The sequence below is a fragment of the Rattus norvegicus genome, chromosome 10 (genome assembly GCF_036323735.1).
Source record: "Rattus norvegicus strain BN/NHsdMcwi chromosome 10, GRCr8, whole genome shotgun sequence".
In the NCBI taxonomy this organism is placed as follows: Eukaryota; Metazoa; Chordata; class Mammalia; order Rodentia; family Muridae; genus Rattus; species Rattus norvegicus.
In genome coordinates this window covers 52,710,001-52,735,007 of record NC_086028.1, presented here as the reverse complement: position 1 = coordinate 52,735,007, position 25,007 = coordinate 52,710,001, and the positions used below count along the sequence as shown (strand labels likewise).

Genomic DNA, 25,007 nt, shown 5'->3' with positions numbered 1-25,007 from the left:
GACAGAGAAGGAAGAGAAACTTGGAGGATGCAGTACCCACAGATCAACTCCAAAACCCAGGGTAAGCAGAACAAACTTGATTTGTCACATCAGCCAGGTGGGGCTGATGAGCACCTGAACAAGTGTTCACTCCAGGCTACCTGTATGCCTTGGAGACAACCCAATCCTGTTTTATCCCCCCACCACCATGTCCAAGTTCCCTTACAGAAGGACCAGCCCTTGGACTCAGAACTCTCAGAGCTTAATTGGCCTTTTGACTTCACTTGAATCTTCAGACAAGCATACCAGGGCACCCCTGGCAGTTCCTGACCATAAGCCGAGGGTGGAAGGATTAAATAAACATTGGGACCTCTTTGGCCTAAGAGGACTCAGGAGGCCACCAAACTCTTGGACTCTTGACTGTGCACATTCACTTCATGCTGCCCCTACCCTTCTTTCTTCTACCAAGTGAAATCCTGCTTCCTGAAGAACTCTTGAGGTGGCTTCCTCTACTCAGATGAGATGATATGGCTAACCACACAAAGGTGTGGTTGCCTTTGTCCTCATTCTGTGACCTCTGCCTAAATATTTACTCTACACTCACCACAGAGAATGAACCTCAGAGGAGAACGTAGAGTGATGAGGAAGACGAGGGTGGTCCAGGTACCAAGCAGAAAGGAGCCTTCCTTTGCTACTAGTGGACCAGAGCTTCTCATCCCAGTGGCTGAGGTGGCAGAGGAATGTTGTACTAGGCAAGAGGATCTGTCCATGGCTGTGGAAGCTGGGCACAGTCCCAGCACCAGACCCTGTTCTGAATATAACTAAAATCCTGAACCAAGAGGCAGAGCGGTGGCCACGGGCATGGGAGCAAGGAATGCCTACCTGATGCTCACTTTAACCAGTTCTAGGACCTTCTCTCAGTCCCATCTTCTCATTTTGTGAGACAACCAGCAGGATTGTGTGACTCATCAGAACGTGCAGAGAGCTGAGACACACCCGTCCAGCCCCTCTCTTAGCCACACCCTTGCTTACCAAATACAGCTGGGTCCACTGGCCCATTGCAGATCTGGAGTACATACATGCTGGAGTACATTCCCAGGGATCTCAAGAAAGGGTTCCATATGGCCCTCCTGGGCTCCCAGCATAAATGCTGAAGCAAGCAGCTTCAGCTGAAAACACTCCACGTAGGCAGGGACTTGCAAACCTTTCCACTAGCTGGAGTAAAACTTAAAGATGAACACAGTATTAAGAGATGTGCCTTTCTAGTGCTCTAGGCTGAGGCAGAAGTCAGCTTTCTATCCTGGCACTGGAATTTCTGAAAGTAAGGAGTGAAGTGCCTTTTTTTAAGACCCTCCATACAATTGACTGAGATAAACAGTACAACAGGAAAGAACTTCATGCTAGAGTCAGTCAGAACAAGGCTCACACATCTACAAGCAGGGCCCTCTGTGTAAAAGGAAGGGGAATACCCATCACTTTGCAAGATTAGTCACCCTTGGTCACCACTTCAGTGTTCCAGTCCCTAGTGCCCTCTGCGAATTCCACTTTTCCAAAGTTACGCTCTTGCCAACCTAACGCATCCTCAGACAGTAAATTAAGTTACTTCCAAATGCGGAGGGACTAAGTCAGCCTCTATTTCCCATCTGAAGGTGTAGAATGGGCACAGTGGAGGGCCAGGCATCTCTCTGCTGCTGAATCTCAGAAGCGCCGTAGCCCTTTTGTCTAGCTCCTGGTACCAACTTCTTCGTTCCATCTCTCTTCCATCTACCCAGAAATGGAAAGACGCTGACATCTAGCTCTCCCTTTTTTTTTATGGAGAGTTCTAAAGACTTAGGAAAGGGAAATGGGAACTTTGGATTTAAAAAAGACTTGGTGGATTAGTTCACATTTAACAGGGAGTTCAAATGAGCAACGACTATGGTTCCTTTTCAACACTGACTGTGGTTGACTTCATATGTCTACCCCAACTTGCTAGTATCCTACTTAGCACAGAAGCTCAAAGCCTATTGTTATCGACTCAAAACAATGGTCAATACCTGCTTGCTTGGGTTTCCTTGCCATCCTTCCCCCTTCTTAATGTCTTCCATGGATATGGGTTCAAGTTGTGTTAAACCACAACTACCATAAACACTGGCTTCTACTTGTCAACTTGCAGCTTCTGCCTCCATATCTCAAGACTTCTCCATGTACTTCTGCTATGCTAACCATACCACTTCCTCTCTGTGCCTGAGAGCCAGATAGATCTCTCACATCTCACTGCCTTATCTGAGAGAATCAAGGATTTGGTCCCTACCATATCCCATGAGTTACCTTAGTCCTTTCTTTGAAATCAATGGTCTCCGATCCTTTTCAATGGGTATTACCCACGGGGTCTTTTTCTCAGTTTGTGAGAGGAGGAGGGGGGCTGATCTCCCCTCCCAATCACACCACCTCAGGCTTCATTTGAAAGTTGCTGCACGATTTTCCTGTCTTTGTTTTGTTTTGTTTGAAAAATTGCTGTCACTTTTGGAATCATTATGAAGAGGTTATCAAGCTAGAAAATGGAGCTGGTACCAAGAAAGGCTAAACCCGGCTGAAGAGATGGCATAGTGGGCAAAGCACCTGCTGGGCAAGCATGATGAACAGAATTTGGAGCCCCAGAATCCAGGTCCACACTGAGCAGGTTCATGGTCACATACAATCCGAGCATTAGGGAGGAAGAGACAGGGGTCCCACAACAAACTAGCTACCTCCAGTATCCAAATGGTGGAGCTCTGAGTTCAGCAGGAGACTTTGCCTCAAAAATTCAAGTGCAGGGAGAGTCCCTGAGAAAGATGCCCAATGTCAACCTCTAAACTCCAGAGACATATGTGTAAACATGTACATTTGCACACATATACCCACACATATGTGAAATGCATGTATACATGTAGTCTACCATACACATACACTCATGAAAAAAAAGAAAGTTTGGAGATTAAAAACTTTTCTTCTCCTGCTATTTATTTATTATTATATAACAAATGGGCTCAAAATGTGGTCATTTAAAATAATAATTGTTTTGCTTTAGTTTCTGGACCCTGGTTTCCTGGTTCCAGTTTTCTGAGATCTTGAGCTTCACTCAGACTCTCTAAAGTCCCCATAAGAGGACTCTGCTCTCAAGCACAGTCATTGGCTTCTCACAAACTCAGCATGGTGGTGGTGGTGGTGGTGGTGGTGGTGGTGGTGTGTGTGGGGAACCTGGTTCTCTGCCACACAAGCATCTCATAGCATGGCAAATAGTGTCCCTCAGGATCAGTTTGCAAACAGCAAAGACTGAAAATAGCAAGTTCAATGTCAAGGTCATCCTGTGGCCTAGTCTTATGTGACAGCCCTTTGCTTCTGTAGTTATAAAGGGATCACCAAGTGCAAGGGGATGGAATTAGATATAGGAACGAAAACCAGGAAACAGGTTTCCCTGGGGGACTTCTTGAGGTCACGTAACACAACTCCATGAGCATCAAAGCCTCCAGACACAGCATGCTGGCTTTTGACTTATAAGAGCCAATTAAACACTCCACCTCACACTTTTTTTGATCTTGCTGCTGAGCCAAGTGTCAGCAGATGTACCACACCTCCTGTGCACTGTCATACTAACTCTCCCAGATTCCTTTTCTCATTTCCTGAAAGGATGCTTTACCTTTGACCTTTGTCATGAGTTTTGACAAATGGATGAGTCCAATTGTCCATTGGGCTCAGTTTTTTCAGTCTTCTTGCTCTTGACCCAGTTGGATCACTTACATTGCCTCAAACTGCTGATGGCCTTTGTTAAAACTTTCTAGGAGGACCAGTACTGACAGAAGCATCTAAGTGTCCACCTTCCCTCATGGAGTTCATACATAGGGTAGACCAGATGTCCCAAGGAACTCTGGCTTTGGATACAATGAGGTCATTTGAAGGTCTGTAAAGAGCACATTGCTCTTGCCAAGTGGCATGGCATTTCTTTTATTGGACTATGTAAGATTAAGCAACTCTAATGGCCTTCAAATGTTCATTTTGAGTGACTCAAATTGTTTATACAGATCAGAGCCCACACATCACTGGGCAACCCTGCCTCCACCTCATCTTTCCTACCTCCTCCCATGGTCATTCCCTTGACCTGGTATTTTGCATAGGTGTTTCTCATGCTTGAGTTAATATCAGAATGACCAGGGGAGCTTTTGAAAAGTAGGGCAACCACCTACACTAAATATCTCAATTGCCATTGAAATATCCAGGCTCTGGGCCTTATTTTTTGTTGTTGTTTTGTTTCACTTGTATTTCCATTTATGCTCCCTAGCTATGTCTGAGAGGAGACTTACTGTGACTAGAAGGCCACAGTCTCAATAGAGAGCATTTCTACTCACTCTACATGCCATTGAAATGGACAAGCTCTGAGGTAAACCATGAATTCCAGTGTGGAAATGGTGTGTCTTCCTAAGCTTCCCAATGATGTAGTACTGTGGAACCTTGCTGCTCAGAGTGGGGTACAGAGCCCAGCAGAGTCAACACCACCTCAGGAAATGTGTCTTTTAACCTGTCCCCCAGTGATGCATTTGCATAGTGAAGTTGAAGAGTAGTTCAACCAGCTCAGTTACGCAGTGGGTTTGTTTTCCATATTTAAAAACAATCACATATTTCTCTGATGGTGGCCTTGCCTCACACTTCAGTTACAAAGACAGGAACCATCATCGGAGTGACTGTTCCTCAACCACCCACGCAAATTCCAGCCTACCCACATCATGTACACACACATCCCAGGGAACAAAATGCAGTCTACTAACAAAAGCATCCTACCTGCTTTCCCCATCAGCCTACAACGCCCATACTTCAAAACAGTCAGTCTACCCTTCACCACCAAGCTTCCGGATCCTGCCTTATTCTTTGGTTTTTTCAACAGCAAATGTTTTCACTAAGAATATTATGAGCCAGTCATAACTTCCACTTCCTCATCTCCAAGTGAATCCTACAGAGTCACCGAAAACTATCATTTATGCTACTAATGGCCTTCATGTCCTCAGAAATCAAAGGGTACTTGTTTTTTCCATGGTCCTGTGCCATCCAGTAGCATTCAGTGTTACCTCAGATTGCACACTATGATTAGTATCTTTCCATGTATTTCTCCTAGGCTCAGTCTTAATGGTCATAGTATCCCTGGCCTCTCTCCTCCTTTTCTACAGACTTGCTGTCTTTGGTGACCTGACCCTGACTCATAGTTTGACACCTTTTCAATTCCCTGATGATCCTAAACTCCAATCTCGAGCCTTTCCCATGGTCACCTGGCTTTTCGTCCTCCCTACATTGATGCTCAGGAGAAGTCTAACAAATCCAACAAGAAACTTTGTTCTCTTCACTTATAAAACAAAACACCCTATCTGTGGCACAGTTGGTGAGGGTTCACTTATGTATCAAACCTCGTGGAATACACTTGTTAATTCCAGCACTTGGGAGGCAGAGAAAGGAGTATCAGAAGTTCAAAGTCATCCTCAGACACATAGAAACCACACAAAAGCTGAGCAGTGGTAATCAGCTGTCCTCCCCAGCCCTGGCTGACCCGAGATAGGCAAATCCCTGGAGTATGAGAGTTAGCCAGTTCAGCTGAATTGGTGAGGTCCAGGTTGGCAAGTGATTGAGGAAGATACCCAGTGTTGACCTTTAGCCTACACAAGCCCATGCATGTACATGTGCGCACACACCTCTGCACACATACTTGTGCGCACACCCATGCCCCCCCAGAGACAGAGAGAGGGAGAGACAGACAGAGATAGAGACAGAGAGACAGAGACAGAGACAGGGGGAGGGAGGGAGTTATGGAGGGAGACAGAGTGAGGGAGTGAGGGAGAGAGAGGTGAGAGGAGACAGAGAGGGAGAGAGAGAGAAAGAGACAGAGACAGAGACAGAGACAAAATGAGAGTACCAGGCAGAGCGACACATGAGTATAAATGAGTATAAATCAGGCACCAGCTAATGCTCAGGAATTCAAGGTCAGCCTAGGCAACATAGACCCATCACTATAAATAAACAAACACATGTCTCTCTCTCTCTCTCTCTCTCTCTCTCTCTCTCTCTCTCTCTCTCTCTCTGTCTCTGTCTCTGTCTCTCTCTCTCTCACACACACACACACACACACATACACACACTAATGAGATTATGTCAACCCTCTAAATAAAACTATCTAAAGGCTTTTCACAGCTCTTTTTCTTTAATTCATATTATGATATTGGAGAGATAGCTCAGTAGTTAAGATCATTAGTTCCCAGCACCCACACATGACTCACAATCATCCTAAACTCCATTCCCAGGGAGTCCAGTGCCCTCTTCTGGCCTCCTTGCCACCAGACATGCATGTGAAATATATACATACAGATAAACAAAACACCCATACACTTAATATAAAAAAATAAGTAAATCTTTAAAACTTCACATTATCTAGCATAATACACAAAGCAATGGGGAATGACCTCATCCCTTGCCTCTGTGACCTCTTTACCTACCTCTAGCTTCCCTAACTTTGTTGCCAAGTGCCGTCCTATGCAGTAGATGCTGCTCGTGTGCAGCTGCTGACAGTTACAGTTATAAAATAGAAGAGTCGTTTACTCTGCCTTACTGCCCACCACGCCAATACCTCACAGTCACCTGCAGCCAGTAGCTGCATGAGGCACCAGGCAGATAGAGAACACTCTCGTCACTACAGAAAGTTCTATCAGACCCTTTGGTCCCTGCTGTCCCCAGACAAAGCAAGTTTGAACCTGCCTCTTGTTTTTGCATTGCTCTCTCCCTACCTGAAGTGCCGTTGCCATCTCTTCTCATGGCCAGGTCCTTCCTGGCATCTAGACAGCAGCTTAAATACCACCTCCTCACAGAGGCCTTCCCCAGGTAGTCAAGCTAAAGAAGCCATCCACCCACTCCCAATTCCCTGTTCACGGAACTCTCCAGATCACTCGGCACCAGCTAAATGCTTTCCTTGTTTATTTGTGTTAGCCTGCTATTTGCCTAACTCTACCACGCCATGCTGCTCCACCCCAAAGAATACTTACGAGATGAGGGAGCTGGCTGATCTTACTCACCCTGCACGCAGCTCTTCATCCCTGCACCTGCAGCTTGGACTTCCCAGCAAGCTCTATCAGTGAGCATCCATGAAGTGCTCAACCTGAGCGGTGTTCACACCCTCTCCGGTCTCTCATCTCACCTCCACCCCCTTTCCTCATTGTCCTTGCTTTCACCTAGTCTGGTGGCAGCCAGGAAGGCAGACCATGCCACCCTCTCACCTCAGTCCACACTGACAACACCAGCAGATCACTCCTGGTCATTTTCCTCTTGCCCAATAAGTTTTCCAGTCCCTAGTTCTGGTCTCAGACAGCTTCTAAGTCCCCAGAGGTGACATGCTTACCTCTGGAGGCCTCTTGCTCTGCTCAGAGCCCTGCTTCTGTGTGTGGAAGCCACACCTTCTCAGGCCTGCCAGGTGTGGCTCAGGTAGTTGCTTCTCTGCAGGCACAGGCCCCTCCTCAATCCTCCCCAGCACTCACTTCCTGTCTGCGACCTGGGTTCACACTTCTTCACCTCCCTCTGCAGGTACATGGGTAATCTCAGATCATACCTCAGGCTGCAACAGTTCTTAGACCTTCAAACTTCTCTGAAGATCAGTCTCCTGGGGAGCCAGGGAACCAATCATGGGCCCAGAAACACAGGAAATGATGCTGGAGTCCTGTCTGGAGCATTCCCATAACCTCCACCCCCACCCCCACTCCGGCCCAGGTGATTGACACACAGCAAGTTTGAGATTCACTGTTCTAAACCCTAAGTCATGCACATGAGAAACCAAGTGCTGTCGCCCAAGTTCACTGACCCAGTTGTACACTTACTACTTAAAACAAAATTGTTCATATAAAATAATAATAAAAAGATCAGACTTAGTCATTTTCTTTTCTGAGACAGAGCATCATATAGGTCAGGACGCCCCCTCAAATTCACTACATAGCCAAGAAACCCCCTTGAACTTATGATCCCACCTTCACGTCCTAAGTTCTGTGATTATAGATGTGTATCTTGACATCTAGCTTGATTCACAGCTTCATAACCAGAACCTTCTAAAGTTACCTTATAGGGCAGCAAGGACTTTCAAAGGGTGTGTTAAGTTAGGGATTCTGAGATGGAAAGTTACATGGAATAGTTCCAGGAAGTTCTTAAATGCAAGCAAGAGAGTCTTAAGAGGGCCTAGGAGGCAGTACAGCGGCAGAGTGCTTGCCTGTCTCCTGGGAAGTCCTGGGTTCAAACCTAAGTACCGCCACTAAACAAAAAGGCCCTTCTAACAGGAAGACAAAATTCTGAGAGGAAAGACCATTAGGAAATGGGAGGAAAGACACATGATGAGGAATCACGAACCAAGCAAGAGGGAAAGAAAGGGGAATGGGGTGTTATCAGAGACTCCCCAGCCCAGGCCACATCCGGATTATTAACCTTGTAAGACCCATTTCAGACTTCAGATTTTCCAAATTGTGAGTGAAGAAATGTGTCACTTAAGCCACTAAGTTTACAGCCTTTTTACCAGAATTTACATAGCTCCTTTTTTTTTAAAAAAAAATATTTTTATTGTGCTTCTTTGGAAGGGTGTGCGCGCCAGTGCATATTTGTAGAGGGAGAAGTTCAAGACTGTCTTCAGCCAGCCTGGGCTACATGAGGCCCCTTTTTATTTTATTATTTATTTACTTATTTTATTACTTTTATTTTCCGTTTTGGGAACAAGATCTCACTCTGTAACCCTAGCTGTATTGGAAACTCCCTATGTAGGTCAAGTTGGCTTTGAGTCAATAGATATGCACTAGCCTCCAGCTCCTAAGTGTTGGGCTGAAGCCATGTGTATTCCACCCCATACCCCGTCCCTTTAAAAGGCTTTTATTGTCCTGTTCTTATTCTTAAAAGTGTGTACCTGGGAGCCGGGCTATGATATGACCACTGCTGGGCACAGGCTACTCTTTAAATCTAAGTTAATCCAGATTAAATAAATTTAAAGACCCCAGTTCCTCAGTCCCTTTTACCACATCCCCAGTGTGACCCAAGCACATGGTAGAGGCACAAACAGAAAGTTTCTGTTGCCACAGGAAGCTCTGCTGGGCTGTGCCGGCTTACAGCATCTGAGTGTTCCAGACTCTGGCTCTACCTCTAGCATCGTGACTAGAAAATCTTAAGAGGACAGAAATGACGACACCACACCCGAAGCCACCCTGGAATGTATTCTTGAGCTCGTGTCCCAAGGAATGGTGTCAAGAGGCATTTGCCAAAGTCTAACTCTTACTGAAAACCCTGGATCCTTGGCGTGTGGGAAGCTGAAGACACAGGGTGGACACCCTAAGCAGAGATGTTGGGGTTGGGGTGTGCAGTTGGAGATTAGATGAGGGAGGAAGTAGAAAAGATAAGAGTAGCTGCACATAGGAAATGAAGCCTGCTGGCATTGTCACAAATTATAAACATAAATGCTTAAAAGGGCCTCCCCTGTGGCCAGGCAGCATGGGAGACTATCCACTGCTCAATGGAGGAATTCATCAAGTCTGCAAAAGACTACAGGTTAGAGGGTTACATAAGGAGATCCTAACTCAAAGACAGGTAGGTAGGTAGATAGATAGATAGATAGATAGATAGATAGATAGATAGATAGATACATACATACATACATACATACATACATACATACATACATACATGAAGGATGATAGAGATAGATAGATAGATAGATAGATAGATAGATAGATAGATACATACATACATACATACATACATACATACATACATACATGAAGGATGATAGAGATAGATAGATAGATAGATAGATAGATAGATAGATAGATAGATAGATAGAAAGACAGTCAGATAGACAGACAATGGGATGAAATATTTGGAGCTAGTGAGAGAGAAGGAAAAGGATAACTCAGTCGTTAAGAGCCCTGGCTGCTCTTGCAGAGGACCTGGGCTCTGTTTCCAGCATTCACAACCATTCTGACTACAGTTCCAACTGATCTAGTGCCCTCTTGTGGCTCCCATGGATCCCACACACACATTGGCTGCACTTACAAACAAACACACAGAAAATTTAAAAATGTATTTTTTTTTAAAACTTGAAGAAGGACTGGAAGGTGTCTCAACAGTTAAGAGCACTTGCTGCCCTTGCAGAGGTCCTGCGTTCAGGTTTTAGCACCCATTTTAGGACAGCTCAAAACCCTCCTGTAACTTCAGCTCCAAGGGATCCAAATGCTCTCCTCTGGCCTCCATGCACGTGTGCGTGCGCACACACAGTCATAAAATTAACTAAGTATTTTTAAAGTGAAAATTGAAGAATCCAACACCTTGTTTGGCGTCTGGGAGGAAAGTGGTGGGTAGGGACAAGAGCTGGAGGGAAAGCAACCGTCACTCTATAGTGTTTGGTTCCTTTTCAAGCATCAGATGTCAGCAAATATTACAATGCAATAAGCATAACATTCAGCCGGATGTAGCTTGTTCCTGTCGTCCTGGCACTGTAGAGCTGTAGAACGTGGACTGAGGCAGAAAGAACACTATGAACTCTGGGCAGCCTGGACTGTCTAATAAATTTCAGGTAAGCATGGGCTACAGAGTGAGTCCCTGTCTCAAAACACCAGACAACAGCAAAAGGTGTAAAATTAGCAGACGTATAGATAATTCCTGATTTACACTGTTCTGATCTATCTATTTATCTATCTATCTATCTATCTATCTATCTATCTATCTATCTATCTATCATCTATCTATCATTCTACCTACCTACCAATCTTCTATCTATTGTCTATCTATCATCTGTCTATGTATTTATCAATCAATCATCTGTATGTAACTCTATCTCATTATTTATTTATACAGTGTATGTGGTGCTATACTTCCAATAGAAACCACATACAGAGATTTTTCACCCTGATCTTTTCCTGGACTGGTAGCAATATGTACTTTGATTCTCTCTCATGCTGGGGAACAGCAGTGGGTGGTAGCTCCCTGTCACCCCTGCAGTTTCAAGAGGAAACAACAGAGCCTCTAGAGTAAAACAAAGTTGCTGATGGCAGGTGTAACTCAGGTGAGGGGTCTCCTGATATATTTTCCCCTAATGATCTTCCCAGTGTAGGGTGAATTTCTAAGGGATGAGCTCCCTGTCAGGGAAGAAACATCAGGAGACTTCTGCATGTGTGTTTATGGACCCAAGCCATTAATACTGTTGTCTCATAGGCAAGGCAGTACCTGCACAAGGCCCTGAGCCCCTAGGATGCTCTATAGGCATAGGACTTGTCTCTGCTTAGGATACCACTTCCTGTTCCCTGTGGCCCCTCAAGTTCCCTAGTCAGTCTGAACTGGAAATGACCATGGGATGTTTTCCCCCAAGTTGAATGCAAGTTTGTGGTCCTGTTTCTGACTTGGGTGCCACCACACCTCAGTCAGAGCTTAGACAGCCACCCCTAAATGATCTTCTGCCATCTCCTCACAGCGGGAAAGAAAATCAAAGTGAGTCCCCATGGCTGCCGTGTGATAGTCGCTATGGACACCAGACACTAGCCTGCATCAGATGGGGCTGCATCCAATTAGCCACCCCCACAACAACACCATAGCAACAACGGTAATATTATGGTTCTTGACAGAAAAAAAGCCACACACACACACACACACACACACACACACACACACACACACACACAGAGTCGTGTGATACTTCTAAAGCCACAGAGAGAGCATTTTCTACACCCTCCAACTGCCTGTCACTTCCTAACACTTGGCTTCTTCAGTAGGCAGTCACAGGCTTGAAGCAATTACCTCTTCACACCCTTGCGAGATGTGTGCCCTCCAAGGGGAAGAAACTGACAGGAGAGTGGCAAGCAGCATGTGAAGACTGCATCTTTCTTGGGCTTCTGCCTCAGAAGTGAGGAGGCCGGAGGAGCTGAGCCAGCTGCAGACCAGACAGACAGGCTTGGGGAATGAAGTGCACTACCCTCTGTCTGTCTGCTTGGCTTCATTCTCTGTGCCAGGCCCACACTGGGCACTTGGATTTTGGTGGTTATAGAAATGGACCACATACTAATCACCAGACTTCAATGTGGAAAACATTAACCCAAATGAAAAGGCATAAATCAAGGCCGGAGTCGATGGTTGGGAGGAAAACAGTGCTTCTCTGAGAGCGGGAGCTTAGGCTGTTGCACAAGACAAGAGCTCTGTGAGTCAGCAGCCAGCCAAGCGGAGGGAGGGAGGGGAGAGGGAAGGAGGGGAGCCACGTGGGAGTGGCCAGTGTACTGGAGGGCAGAGTGGTGCAAAACCACAGCTGAAGGCTCACTCTTAGCAAGAGGCTTCATCAGCAGACTGTAGGAGGGTGTTAGGGGTTGGGAGGAACTTGGGAGGCTGGGGGGGTGTGTGAGAGGGGAAGCATCACATCCACCAACTCAGTAGGTAATTCCAAAGCTTATTCTTCCCAGAAGAGACAACCACCCAACTGGCAACTGGTCTCTACTTACACCTACAGCCATGTTTCTGAAGAACCTGTCTCTCTTGGCTCTCCCTTGACCATATGCTAAGGACTCTAGTGGACTCCCCAGGCCTGAGGTGCACACTGTGAACACACAAGTCTTACCCCATAGTTTGGTCCAGTCCCTGAACACTTTTTCATCACTTCTTTTTCCTTCTCGTTCCACATCCTCCACTCAGGACAGACTGCTGGAGGCCCCCTGTCACTCATCCCTGGGACAACCCCACATCATCCCCATTATCTTAACTCCACTGCCAACATGGACTCCAAATCCTCACCTTCCACTCAGCTCTGAGTGCCTGCTGTGATCAATTGTGGAGCCATGTTGCTCCTGGCTTTGGCTGTGGGAAGGGCCTCCCAAGGGGTGAGGTGACAGGACTTCTCAAGTCTGAGGGGTCTGGAAATTATAAACGCCCTGCAAACTGCAATGGGTCCCTCTCTCCTTTAGGTCCTTATTGCTCTGATAAACTGAGGCTGAGTTTAGAGATTAGCTGAGTCCTTTAGAGTCTGACAGTGATCACTTGCTTATAAGACCTGCAGTGAGTGGCTGGACTCACAGGTAGTACTGAACTCCTTTATATACCATTATCTATAGAGGATAAAAGTCAGGATCCCCCATGGCAACCACAACCTGTAGATGCTCAAGTACCACACACACACACTCTTATTTCATTTTGTTATTTTGTGTATGTGGGTATTTTGCCTGCAAGTCTGTGTACTGTATGGGTGCTGTGTCCCTGGAGGCTGGAAGAGGGTGTTGGAGTGACAGCCAGTTGTAAGTGAGCTACCATGTGGGTGCTGGAGATCAAACCCCAGGTCCTCTGCAGGAACAGTGAGTGCTCTTAACTGCTGAGCCAAAATCCCAGCTCCTTGAGAGTGCCTTATGGAAAGTGGCTTAGTGTTTGTACAAAACCCACACAATCTCCTCTTGTACTTCATTTAAAATTAAGTTGTTTGCTTTCTCTGTGTGAGCTTGAGCACACACACGTGCTCGCACCCAGACCAGAGAACAACTTTCAGAGCTGGTTCTCTCCTTCCACCCTATGGCTCGCCTGGCAGCAAGCTCCTTTTACTTGCTGAGCCGTCCTGACAGCCCTTCCTGTGCATTTTAAATCATCTCTAGATTACTTAACGATACCTAACACCATGTGAATGCTGAGAAAATTGTTATACTGCGTTATTAGGGAACATTGACAAGGAAAACAGTGTTCATTACAGAGACAATGTTTTTTGATTATCTCTTGGGCTATGCTTGCCTCAGCTTTTCCTCTGCTGGCATCAAAGCCTTGGAATGTCCAAAGCAGAAGTGTGACATGATTGGAAACATTGCTTAAAAGGAACAGACTGGGGTAGGCAGGCACAGTGGTGCATGTCTTTACTCCCAGCATGCATAGGGCAGAGAGGCAGAGAGGCAGAGGCAGAGGCAGAGGCAGAGGCAGAGGCAGAGGCAGAGGCAGAGAGAGGGGGAGGGAGGCTGGTATTGAGGCAGAGGCAGGTAGATCTCTGTGAGTTCATGACCAGCCTGTTCTACATAAACAATTCCTAGCCAGTCAGGACTACACAGTAAGAGCCCGTCTCAAGAAGAAAAAGTAGTAAATAAAGAAGAGATTGGGAACAGGCAAGGCAGTTAGAAGTGACCACAGTACAGCCAGGTCATCAGATTAACAGCCCCGGCTCTGACTAACAGTATGGAGAAGTTCTGGGAGACAGGGGTTGTTAAAAATGGTAGAAATTTAAAATCAATTTTACAGGAAGAGGCCCCAACCTGTTTCTGGAATACGTGGGGAAAGAGAGAGAGGGAGGAAGGGAAGGAGTGAGGCAGGAAAAGAGGGAGGGAAAGGGGGAGGGAGAGGGAGAAGGAGAGGGAGAGGAAGAAACAGAGACAGAGACAGAGACTATAGAGGAGTCAAGGACTTTGAGGACTTGGACTGGAACAGCTGTGAAGACACATCTGTCATTCTCTGACCTCAGGGAGCCTAATTTGGGGCAGACTGTGTGGGAATGCCAAGTCAATGCACACCCTGATAGGATGCAGGGCTCCAGCCAGAGCACCTGAATCTGCCCTCTACCAAGAGGGCAACAGGAAGCCCCAGATGCAGTGACCACCCAGATGAAGCTTGGGAGCCTCATCCCAGTTGCAAGACAAGACAATGGAGGCTGAATAAACAGGGATTTCGTCTGCACCCTGGATTTCTCAATCAGGCATTTTTCCACTTGTCCCAGCCTACAGGGTGGGAACCAGTGTGGGGGCAGGGCAGGAGAAAGTAGTCCAACCACAGGCTCCAAAATCCTGGCTACAAACAGCTCTACTCACTCACTACCTGTCAGCCTCCCTGGCCTTCCCTGGAGGCCCTCAGAACCCTGCCAAGAGGTTCCAGAAAGCCCAGTTTTCTCTGAGCTGTCATGAGGGATTGGGGTGGTCCAGCTTCAGGGCCAATTAAGTCCAGAGCACAATGCAGGGCCAAGGCGGGCACCTCCCAGGGAAGTGGCTCCTCCCTTCTTGCTAGAAACCAGCATAACAGCCTGTTTAAGGGCCTCTTGGGGACTGATGGCACCAGCCAAGTGTTGCCTGGTCCATTTCCTCCATGCATATATCAAGTACAAGGCCCTGTTTCCAGGTATTTCTGACCTATCTGTGGACAGGAGAGAATAGGGAATGCACCTCTGCCTTTGAAATTCCAGTAGGCTACAGAGATGATACTCATAATACACAAGTAAAAGTATAGAGAATCTTAAAAGGAAGGGAAAGAGAGGGGAGTAGAGGGGAGGGAGATGAGGGAAGGGAAGAGAAGGAAAGGGAAGGGGAAGGAAAGGGGAAGGGGAAGGGGAAGGAGAAAGAGAAGGAGAAGGGGAAAGGGGAAGGGAGATCTGGATGTGGTACTGCATACCCAGAACTGTGAGGTTGAGAGATGATCACAAGTTCAAGACCATCTTATAATACACAAGAGCCACCCTAAGAATGTTAGAAGGTGGTGATGGGCTAAGAATGGAAAAGAGCAAGAGGGAGCCAGGCAATATGGCACTTGATCCCATTGCCTAGCTGGCTGAGGTAAGGTGCCTCTGAGTTCCAGACCAGCCTGGGTTGTAGAATTACAGGAGACTCTGTCTGGAACAACAAAACTAATCAAGCAAACAGGGTTGGGGCGAGGGGACTATAGGGTGCTCAGGTGACCTAAGTGGTGGCAGTTTTAAGAGATTGGATGTAATCATTGTTTTCATGTCTCTGTATGGATATCTTCTGAGCCCTTCTGGCCAATCCATTCACTTAATCTCTCATGCAGTGACAAATGACTAATCAGAGTCTCCAACGGCTTGTTAGGGCCTTCTTCTCACCAAGGTGACATCCTACTTGGAAGACAATGAGCTATGGGAGGTTCATCCTAAGATTATTACAAGCACGGACATCACACAGAACCATGGAGCACACGGAAATACACCAGTACCCCAGGACCAGCTGATTCTTGAGTTCTAGGTTCACATTGGCTCCCAGCTTCTTTCTGACTAACCTTTCCATCTGAGTTAGTACCTATTCTCTCCCCAGCTACCAGACAAAACCATACTGCAGTGGTTTCTCTAGAAGAAACTGGGGTGCCTCTTTACCCCTTGCCAGGCCACTGTCCCAGAAGGCACTGCTTTTAGGGCCGTGTTAGCTAACTTCACCGTTCCATGTGATAGAACCAATACTTTCTCAAGAAGAACTGACCCTGGTACTAAGTGAGCCCCATTGGTCGCCATCACCAATGGGTGCTGATGGGACAGGTGTTAGAAGAGCTTTGACTCTTCTCATCTATGTGCCTCCACCCAAAGCCACAGCCTGAAGAGGATGTCACACCTGGGTACATGGAAAGACCAGCCTGGGTTACAGAGCTCAGGCCTGTGACCACAAGCGAGCACAGTCAGTTTAGAAACATTAGCCACCTTCCCAGGGCTGGTAATGAGAAGAGCTCAAGGTACTTCCTGTTAGGAACAAAACCAAGGGTGCTGTTGTCGAAGGCCCATGATGGCCTCCCAGCTCTTGACATTTCTACCTCCCTTGATCGTACATGCAGCTATGAACTGGCTGAAATAGTGGGTCCCGGGTCCCAGAAGAAGACACAGCTACCAACAACTGAGTGACACAACCACCAACAACAGAGCGATCACCAAGAACTAGTCCAGACACCTCTACTAGAAACGCTTCTAGTTGTCTCCCTTGATGAATTTTGGGGTCTTGAGAGTATCCATAAAGAACCAAGGAAGGAGGGGCACTATTGTTCTCCCCCAAACCCATGTAACTGGGCTTCTAAATAGTCCTGTTAGGTGCAGGTTCAATCCTGCTGTAGGACTAAGTGACAGCCTAAGAGGTTTATTTTCAAATGCATGAAATCAGCATCTACTTGGCTGTAGGTGGGAGGGGGCTCATGGAGGATGACATCATAGGGTGAGGACAAGTGCATGGGTGACAAGCAGGGACATGCTGCAGAGGCCAAACACCAGGGGTTTTGTTGCTTTATGACAAAAGCTCCTGTGGTGACTAACCTAGTCCCTTAAAGCCCAACCTAGGCCAGCTAGATGGCTCAGTGGGTAAGAATGCTTGCTCCCAAGTCTGATGATCTGAGTTCAGTCCCCAGGACCCACATGGGGGTCGGGGGGGGAGGGAACTGACTTCCAAAAGTTGTCTTCTGATTTGACACATACACTGTGGCATGCCCAAACACATACACAAAGTGAATTTAAAAAACCACAAACAAAACAAACAAAAATTACCTCCTTTCCTTCCCCCAAGATCTAGTCCCTTATCAGAAGACCTAACTACCCAAGCTTCTGAAAGAGACATTAACCCGTCTACAAGGTCAGAGAGCCAGCATGTCCGTGTAACATTACCCTGGGAACCAAGTTTGGATGTGAGTTTTGGTGGAGGTTAAGTCCTGTCTAACCAGCAGAATATGGAAGGGCAATGTTAAGATACAGGCAGGACTCAAAACCTCGGCCCTGGAGGGGCAGGAGGATGGCCCAGCAGTTAAGCGTGTGTGTGCACTCTTTCAGGGCATCCCAGCTCAGTTCCTAGGAAACACACATGTCACTGAGCTCCTCACAACTGTCTGTAACTCAAGCTCCGGAGGACACCAGTGCGTCTGGACTCTGCAGGCACCTGCTTATGCACACATCAAAATGAAGTACAATCTTTAGGAGAGACAGAGAAAAAAAAAAAAAAACCCTTGGGCTCTAGAGAGAGAAGACCTAATTTATAAACCCTGACTTTGCTCCTTGCAATGGGGAAACCATTTGGCATCTCTGCAACTCAGTGTACCCCGAATGTAAGATGAATAGCAATCACGAGTCTGTGGATCACATGAGAAAATATAAGCCAGGTATTTTCAACAATGCTTAGAAAAGAGAAGGACCTAGATGAATGCCATTACTCAATATTTCTGAACAGACAGATGTAATTTAAAACCATCTTCCCACCTGTGAGATGTATGCCCACTGATGGGTTGAGAAGCTGTGGCAAGTATAGGTTGAGGTGAGAGGGGCTAGCCTCAGACCTCTTTGTTTTGCAGCAACCTCTCCTGTATCCAACCTCATCCCTCCCCCAATGAAACCTAGAAGGTTCCCAGTGCCCCTATACAGAATGTGGTATTCTATCCTGTCCAACTTACCTCAAAAACCCCTAATAACCCTCATGGGAGAGTGTTTGCACAGCCCCATAGCTTCCTGGAACCTCTCAGGCTCCTATCACAGAGTATTCAAAAGCACAAGGCGTCTCTCACCAGTCGGGTGGAGACATGGCCCAAAAGCTGGCCATGCAACTGCCACTCCAAAAACCAACCGACAAAGCTCTATATTCAAAGTGGAGTGGACACTGTAGCCCTTAGGTAGCAGGAGGGCAGGGGGAAGGAGGAGGGCAGCAGAAACCCGAGTTCTCAGCTCGACAGTGTCCAGAATCCTATCATGTATCCCCTCCCCTCTTCAGAAAGGGCTCAGGGCCATGCCTAACGCAGCATTCCCACAGCTATCCAGCCAGGGGATGATGTCTCACAGACTCCTAAGGCCTTAAAGGTGCTTACATACCTTCCCTCTCACTGAAGGCTTACAAATGATGCTTTCTTTCTCTTTGAAAAGGTAGTGCCCAAGCCTGCTCCTTCTAGAATCCTTCTTTTACCAGGCACACATTTACTGAGAGACAGACCTAGATACTGCTAACTCGAGATACTTTCCCAAACACTAATGTGAGTGGTGCCTTGTACGAATACAATCACGTGTCTTCCCAAATCAAGTGAGGGGGTCACGGGGACTCAAACTGCGATTCCTGCCAGAGGGTAGCCTCGATCATGGTCTAGGGACTCACTGTTGAGGTAATGACAGCCACAGGAGGGTAAGTGATACTTCTAGGGTCAAGGTGAAGATCTCAGAGGACAATCATAGCTGTTCAACACAGGACAACATTTGCTTCTATGCAGCCTTAGTGTTGCAAAATGAACAGAAATCTGTAGGTAAGCTGGGAGATAAACAAGTAATATGATTATATCCCTTTATTTGATACCTGTGATGTCAACACACCTGCCGACCTGTCTGACCCCGGGAAGCATTTGGGGATTAGATCTGCCTAGATCCATATACCAGAGTCCCTGGTATAAATGCTGCAACAGAGACTTCTGAGGTCTGCTCCAGGATTTGGAGTAGGCAGTTCTGGGTGGGCCTGAGAACATGCAACACCAGCCAGTGAGTTTGAAGGAGGGGCTGGTGCAGCCCGTCTGGGGAATACACTTTGAGAAGCAAATGCTATGAGATCTTAAGGCCAGAGTGTGTGGTAAAGACCACCTGGGATGACCCCGAGGAGAGCCAAGGAACACTATATGTTTTTCTGTTGCTGTCTGATTTGCTTTGAGCTTGTCAGGCTGCGGATCAAACTCAGAGTGTCTCATGTACACTAAGCAAACACACTACCACTGAGCCATACTGCCAGCCCCACTCTGAGCTCTTGCCTGGTTAATAGGACCTTGCTGAGTGTTCATGTCTGGAAGACTCTCAGATGTTGCATGTCCTGCCTCAGACCCAGGCAGGGCTAAGGGTGGAGGTGCCAGGGCTTTGTTTATTCCATTTGCCTTTTCTAATCCCCACAGACTCCTGAGGTTCCAGTAAAAGGCTTTAGGAGTCCCCAGCTGCTTTAGCAGCCTTTACCACCGAGCCTCCAGTGCTTGCTATGTATGCTACCCTTCTCAAGCATGGGTCCGTTTCCACCCTTCCAGAAACAAGGCTAAACCTTGGGCACATCAAAGCTGGTAACAGGAGGGACCCTGCAGAGCCCTAGAGCAGATAATATAAAGACGAGTTCCTCCATCCTGGGCAGAGCCTGGTCATGGTGGGTTCCTGGGGCCCGGACAGGCATATACACTGAACCCACTGTCCCAACCATACAATGCACAAGAGGCTGGCAGGGCAGGCAGCCAGGGCCCACTCATGCCAGTACCATCTGGGAGCCCTTGCCAGGCCTCGAGGGCCGGCTGAAGAAGCTGGACTCTGTCCTGGGGCACAGTTGGGCTCTATTCTTATGTCAAGGGGGAATGTGTGACTCTCCTTGCAGTGAATGGGGGCTCCTGGCAAGGCGGAGGAGGAAACAGAGCCATCACTGTGCCCCAAGAGGGATCCCCACTCAGCTCCCGGCTCCAACCAGCCCCTCGTGGTGGGGCCTTGCACAAGCCTCTAACAAGAAAAGGCTGAGCTAAAGGCAGACAGGGAAATGGACCGTCCACTGCCCATTACACACATCCCAGCTCCTCAGACCTGGACCAGAAAGGCTGAACCAGAAGCTCACACCCAGGCACCCATTGAAACCTACTGGGGTAGGGTTCCAAGGGACAGGCCAGGCCAGCATGGATGCCCCCAAAGACTCAGTCCTATAGGGATGGAATAATCTCATGATAAGAGTAGGTAGCACACACTAGCAGAAGCTAGTATGGAAGGCTGCTGAGAAGCCAGGGACCCCTAGAGCCTTTTCCTGGAACCCCCAAAAGGCTCCCAGATTTCCAATACATGTCACACATGAGCACAAGTCCCCACTGGCAAGTACTGTGCCTCCTGCCTCTCACAGCATCTCTTCTACAGCTGGCAACAGTACTGCTAAATGTTCTTTGTGGTCTGAAAGAGCCTGTCTTGACATCCTAGCAGACCACAACCTGGTCTGACCTTTCTAAAGAGCAGCCGGACAATGTTGGTCCAACCACATATAGGAACCTCAGCCAGAAAGACAGACAACAGCACAGAGGATGTTGTTTTTGCTTGTTTTAATAGAAAAAGAATTTTAAAAAGGAAGCAGCCTCAGTATACGTCGCTGGGGGACTTTAAGTAGTAATTTGTTGAAATGTGAATTAGTAGTAAACATTGGAAGTGGCTGAAAATATATTTGTTACTAGAAACATACTCCCTCTCATTTGCCTGCCCATCCTCAAACAAAGTCTCTCTGTAGCCCAGGCTGGCTCAAACCTGTGATGTCCTGCCTTTATGTCCTGAGGATTACAGATGTGTGCCACCACACACCTAGCTTAATATAAATATGCTTAAAGAATATCATTAAGGGGCTGGAGAGGCTTAGTAGCCAAGAGCACTGACTGCTTTTCCAGAAGACCTGGGTTCAGTTCCCAGTTCCTTGGTGGTGGCCCATGATAGTCTGTAACTCCCATTGCAAGGGCTCTGACACCCTCTTCTGGCATCCGTGAGTACTGCACACACATGGTACACAGGCAGAATAGCCATACATACACATAAAATAAAAGTAAGGAAATCTTTAAAAACTAAAACATTTAAAATGCATGTTAAGCTGAAAAGCTTGTCAAGCAGTGGCATGTATATTAAGAGAGGGAGAAAGCAGGGGCCTGAAAGAGGGGAGTGAACTGCGAGGCAGTGGGGGAGGGGAGGACTGGGTGATGTTGGGAGTGAGGAACTAGGGGGCCAACTGAGGGTGGGAGCCCATGAAGGCATTTGACTGAGTCCCGTAGCCTCCCCCTGGATTAGACTTAAAGAACTGTGAAAACATCCGGAAAATATTTAGCTAATAAATCTCTCAGCGGCCCCTCCACCCTGCTTTGTTTTTTAACCCTTCCCTTTGTTCTCAGCCCTCACATGCCCAGTCCTATCACAGACTTGGGAACCCACAGAACCAGAGACAACCAGATAGGGCTATACTGGGTGAGCTCAGTCTGTAGTGGGTGTAGTCCATCAGTGCCAACCCCCTATCTCAGGGAATCCTCTGACTACACAGGGGCTGGATGGCAGTGCTGTTCCAATTGCATAGACACCTTATAGTTATCAGGAAAAGACCCAGGGAGTCCAGAAAAAGCAATGATTAAAAGACCTTTTAGGAGGAAGGGAAGAGCCACTTTGCAGATGGTAGGGGAGGGGTCATTGCTCCAAACTGGCTCCCTTCTTCTGGAACTCCTTGGAGGAGTACTTGAGGAAAGTCACTCACATGTACACCACAAGTGTCTGGTACACACACACACACACACACACACACACACACACACACAAACAAACACACACACACTGAAGATCTCTTCTTGTTGCTGAAAAATCTCCAAAATTCAGGGAAGCAACTGCTCTGATTTGGGAGTTGAACCAATTCCAATGTGGGTTATGAGAAAGGGAATACACTTTAAAACTAACAGGCTCTGGTTCTAATTTCCACAAATAGCAGGACAGCCACATAGCAGGCTAGCAGTTCAAATCCCAGCTCTGGCACTCGAACTATGTGACCTTCCATACTCTATGTCTTCATTTGGAGAGTCCGGTACAGTTGCAGGGAGACGGTGCTAGGAAATTGGAGCCTGGAACCCCAGGTGTGGATGCAGATCGTGGACTAGATTTTCCACCAACCTTTCATGTGCTTAGGATTTGATTTCTAATCTATTAAGACTAAAACCTAAAGGCTGGACAGATGCAGCCCATGGGAGCAAGTGTGTTGATTTTCATTTGAACCGACTGGCTACATTTCAAGACTGGGAAATTTCAAGATTCCAGCCTGGCACGTTTCTGGCTAGTGTTGTTTGGAAGGATACCAGTTCCTGGGGTGTTAGATACCTTTTAGGCCCTGGCACTTGGCACCTGTAAATCCACTCAAGATAATTCAACTTTCTGTGATGGTTCGCAGCTTTGCTCCGTAGGAGAAAGATAACAAAAGAGTGATTTGGGGAGCCCTAAAGAACACTCATTAATAACCCCACCAGTCCCTCCACAAATGTCCCCCAACTTGTCTTGGAATTCCTTGGTTTCCAGGCACTACTGTGCCTCTCCCTCCCTTCTGTACAGACTGCTGCATGAACCTGAGTCCAACACAGACATGGCTGCAGCTACGCTGGCCCGCATCAGGAGCAGGTGCTTTTCAACCTGTTCCCACCAGCTGAGCGATTCCATAGAAGGCTCAGTTTTTCTCTGCCCTGATGGATGTCAGCATTCAAATCCCACCCCGCAGCAACCCTGAAGGACTCTAGGAGTGCACTCCCCAAGGGACACACTCTGGTCACAGCCAGGGTGGAAAGGCATGAGTGCCCTTCGAGAACTTTGATCTTGCAGACATGAACTTGAACCAGGGGAATAAAGGCTAGTGTGGGGTTTTCTCTGGATTCTAGGGTAACAATGGGAAGACAGAAGTACTAGGTTTCCTTCCAAGAAGCAAACTGAACAGCAGTCTAGCCCTTGAATTCCCAAGCCTGGGCCAGCTCCCAGCAGGCTGTTTGTAACATGCTGTTACCCTCTTAACCCCACCCCCCATATCCCCACTCCCACCCCTTCAGCCCCTCCCCGCAGATGCTGATTCAACAGTAGAACCCTCACAGAGATCTGAGCAAATTCCATGGCCACCTCTTGGGCCACATAAGCTCTCTGCAGAGTACAGGCAAACACTGAGTCAGACATGTAAACATCTGGAGCTTAACTAAATCCTCTGCTCTCTGGGTCAGATGGGTGGACTCTGAACTGGACCAGTGAAAGATTCAAGTCCAGTTTCCAGGGAACCTGGCCAGGTCTGGGACTCAGGTCCTTGACCCTGTCTTGGACCAAACTGAGTCATTGAAGGAGCCAAGGCGGTTGGTGCAGCTTCACAGCCCACACCAACAGTTCCAGGGCTGCTCCACACCCAGCCCACACGTAGGAGGTGCAGGCCAGGACGCTCCAGGATTCCATTCTGTGGTGGAGGAAACAGTTCCCTAATCCCTTCCTAAATCAAGTCCTTGCCCAGAGTCCAGAGGCCACTGCTTGCACTGCTGGGCTGTTCCTATGCTGGCTTCCCGCTGTGGGAAGCCCAGAGTCGAGGGGTAGGGGGACAGAAAAGAGGTGGCAAGGGGACACACAATTCCTTGCATGCATGGCCCCAGGGCCAGAGCACCCAGACTTGATTATCTCAGCTTTGATTTTTCAGCCCACACCCCATGGAATTCCAGAGCCAGCTGAAGCCAAGGGCCTCCCCCTTCCCCTTCACTGAGCCAAAAAACAAAATATGGCGTCTCCCTGCTTATATTTAATTTACAACACTTGTTCTTTGCCTGCATGCAGGGTTAATAAAAAGTGTGAAGGATTTTTTTTTCCAATTCCAAGCAGAGTGATACTATAAACGGAAATGATGCTTGATTGATTCCTCCCCGTAGGTCAGCAGCTTTATCTGTCATCCTTTGATTTAAAAGACACAGGCGCAGAAGTGTTGGCCTTAATGTAGAGACCATTCCTTAGGGAAAGGGTAGTGTCCCCGGCAAAGGATGCTGGGACAATGGGTATCTGTATGCAAAACAATGGAGCTGGACTCATTCCTCACACCATTAGGCTCAAAACCCTAAGTGACAGCTAAAACTCCAAAATTCTTTAAAGGGGCCAGAAAGATGGCTCAGCTGTTAGCAGCACTTGCTGTTCTGTAACTCCAGCCCCAGAGGATCCAATGCCCTCTACTGACTTCTGTAGGCAACTGCATTCACATGTACAAACACAGTCAGACAGACAGACATGCATGCACAGAAGCAAGCACCCATGCAGGCACGCATGCCTGTATGTCCTAGAAGAAAATGCAGGCAAAAGTCATTATGGCCAGGATTAAGCCATAGTTTCTTAGGACAACAGAAGTAGAACAGAAAAAATGCCAATCAACTTTCACCTAATTTAATAGCCTTTATGCTCTAAAGGACAAAGGGGAAAGGAAAAATTCCATAAATTTTGTATCTGACAGAAGCGTCTCTTTTTAAAAAAAGATTTCTTTTCTTTTTATATGTCTGGGTGTTTTGCCTGCATGTATGCTTGTGTACTGTTTGTGCCTGGTGCCTATGGAGGTCAGAGAGAGTGTCAGATTCCTGGCGGTGACATTTCAGACAATTGTGAGCCACCGTGTGGGTGCTGAGAACCAAGCAGCAGGAGCAGAAAGTGTTTTAAACTGCTGAGCTGTTTCTCTGTGCCCCTGAAAAAAATGACTTTTCTCTTCATTATGTAAAGATTACTTATAACTCAATTCTGAAGACATTTGGCTTTTAAGCCAAATTTTACAGATTGGCAAAAGCATGCCTGTCATGGT

General features: G+C 47.3%; 1 protein-coding gene across 3 annotated transcripts in view; it reads right to left on the bottom strand.

The window, feature by feature from the left end:
• Gas7 (growth arrest specific 7) overlaps nucleotides 1–25,007 on the bottom strand; it is a 230,555-nt gene that overhangs the window by 147,237 nt on the left and 58,311 nt on the right. Inside the window, exon 1 of one of the 3 annotated variants that reach the window (XM_039086991.2) lies at nucleotides 11,779–12,053. Coding sequence (XP_038942919.1) covers nucleotides 11,779–12,038 — 260 coding nt within the window. The 5' untranslated portion in view covers nucleotides 12,039–12,053. 3 annotated transcript variants of the gene reach the window in all.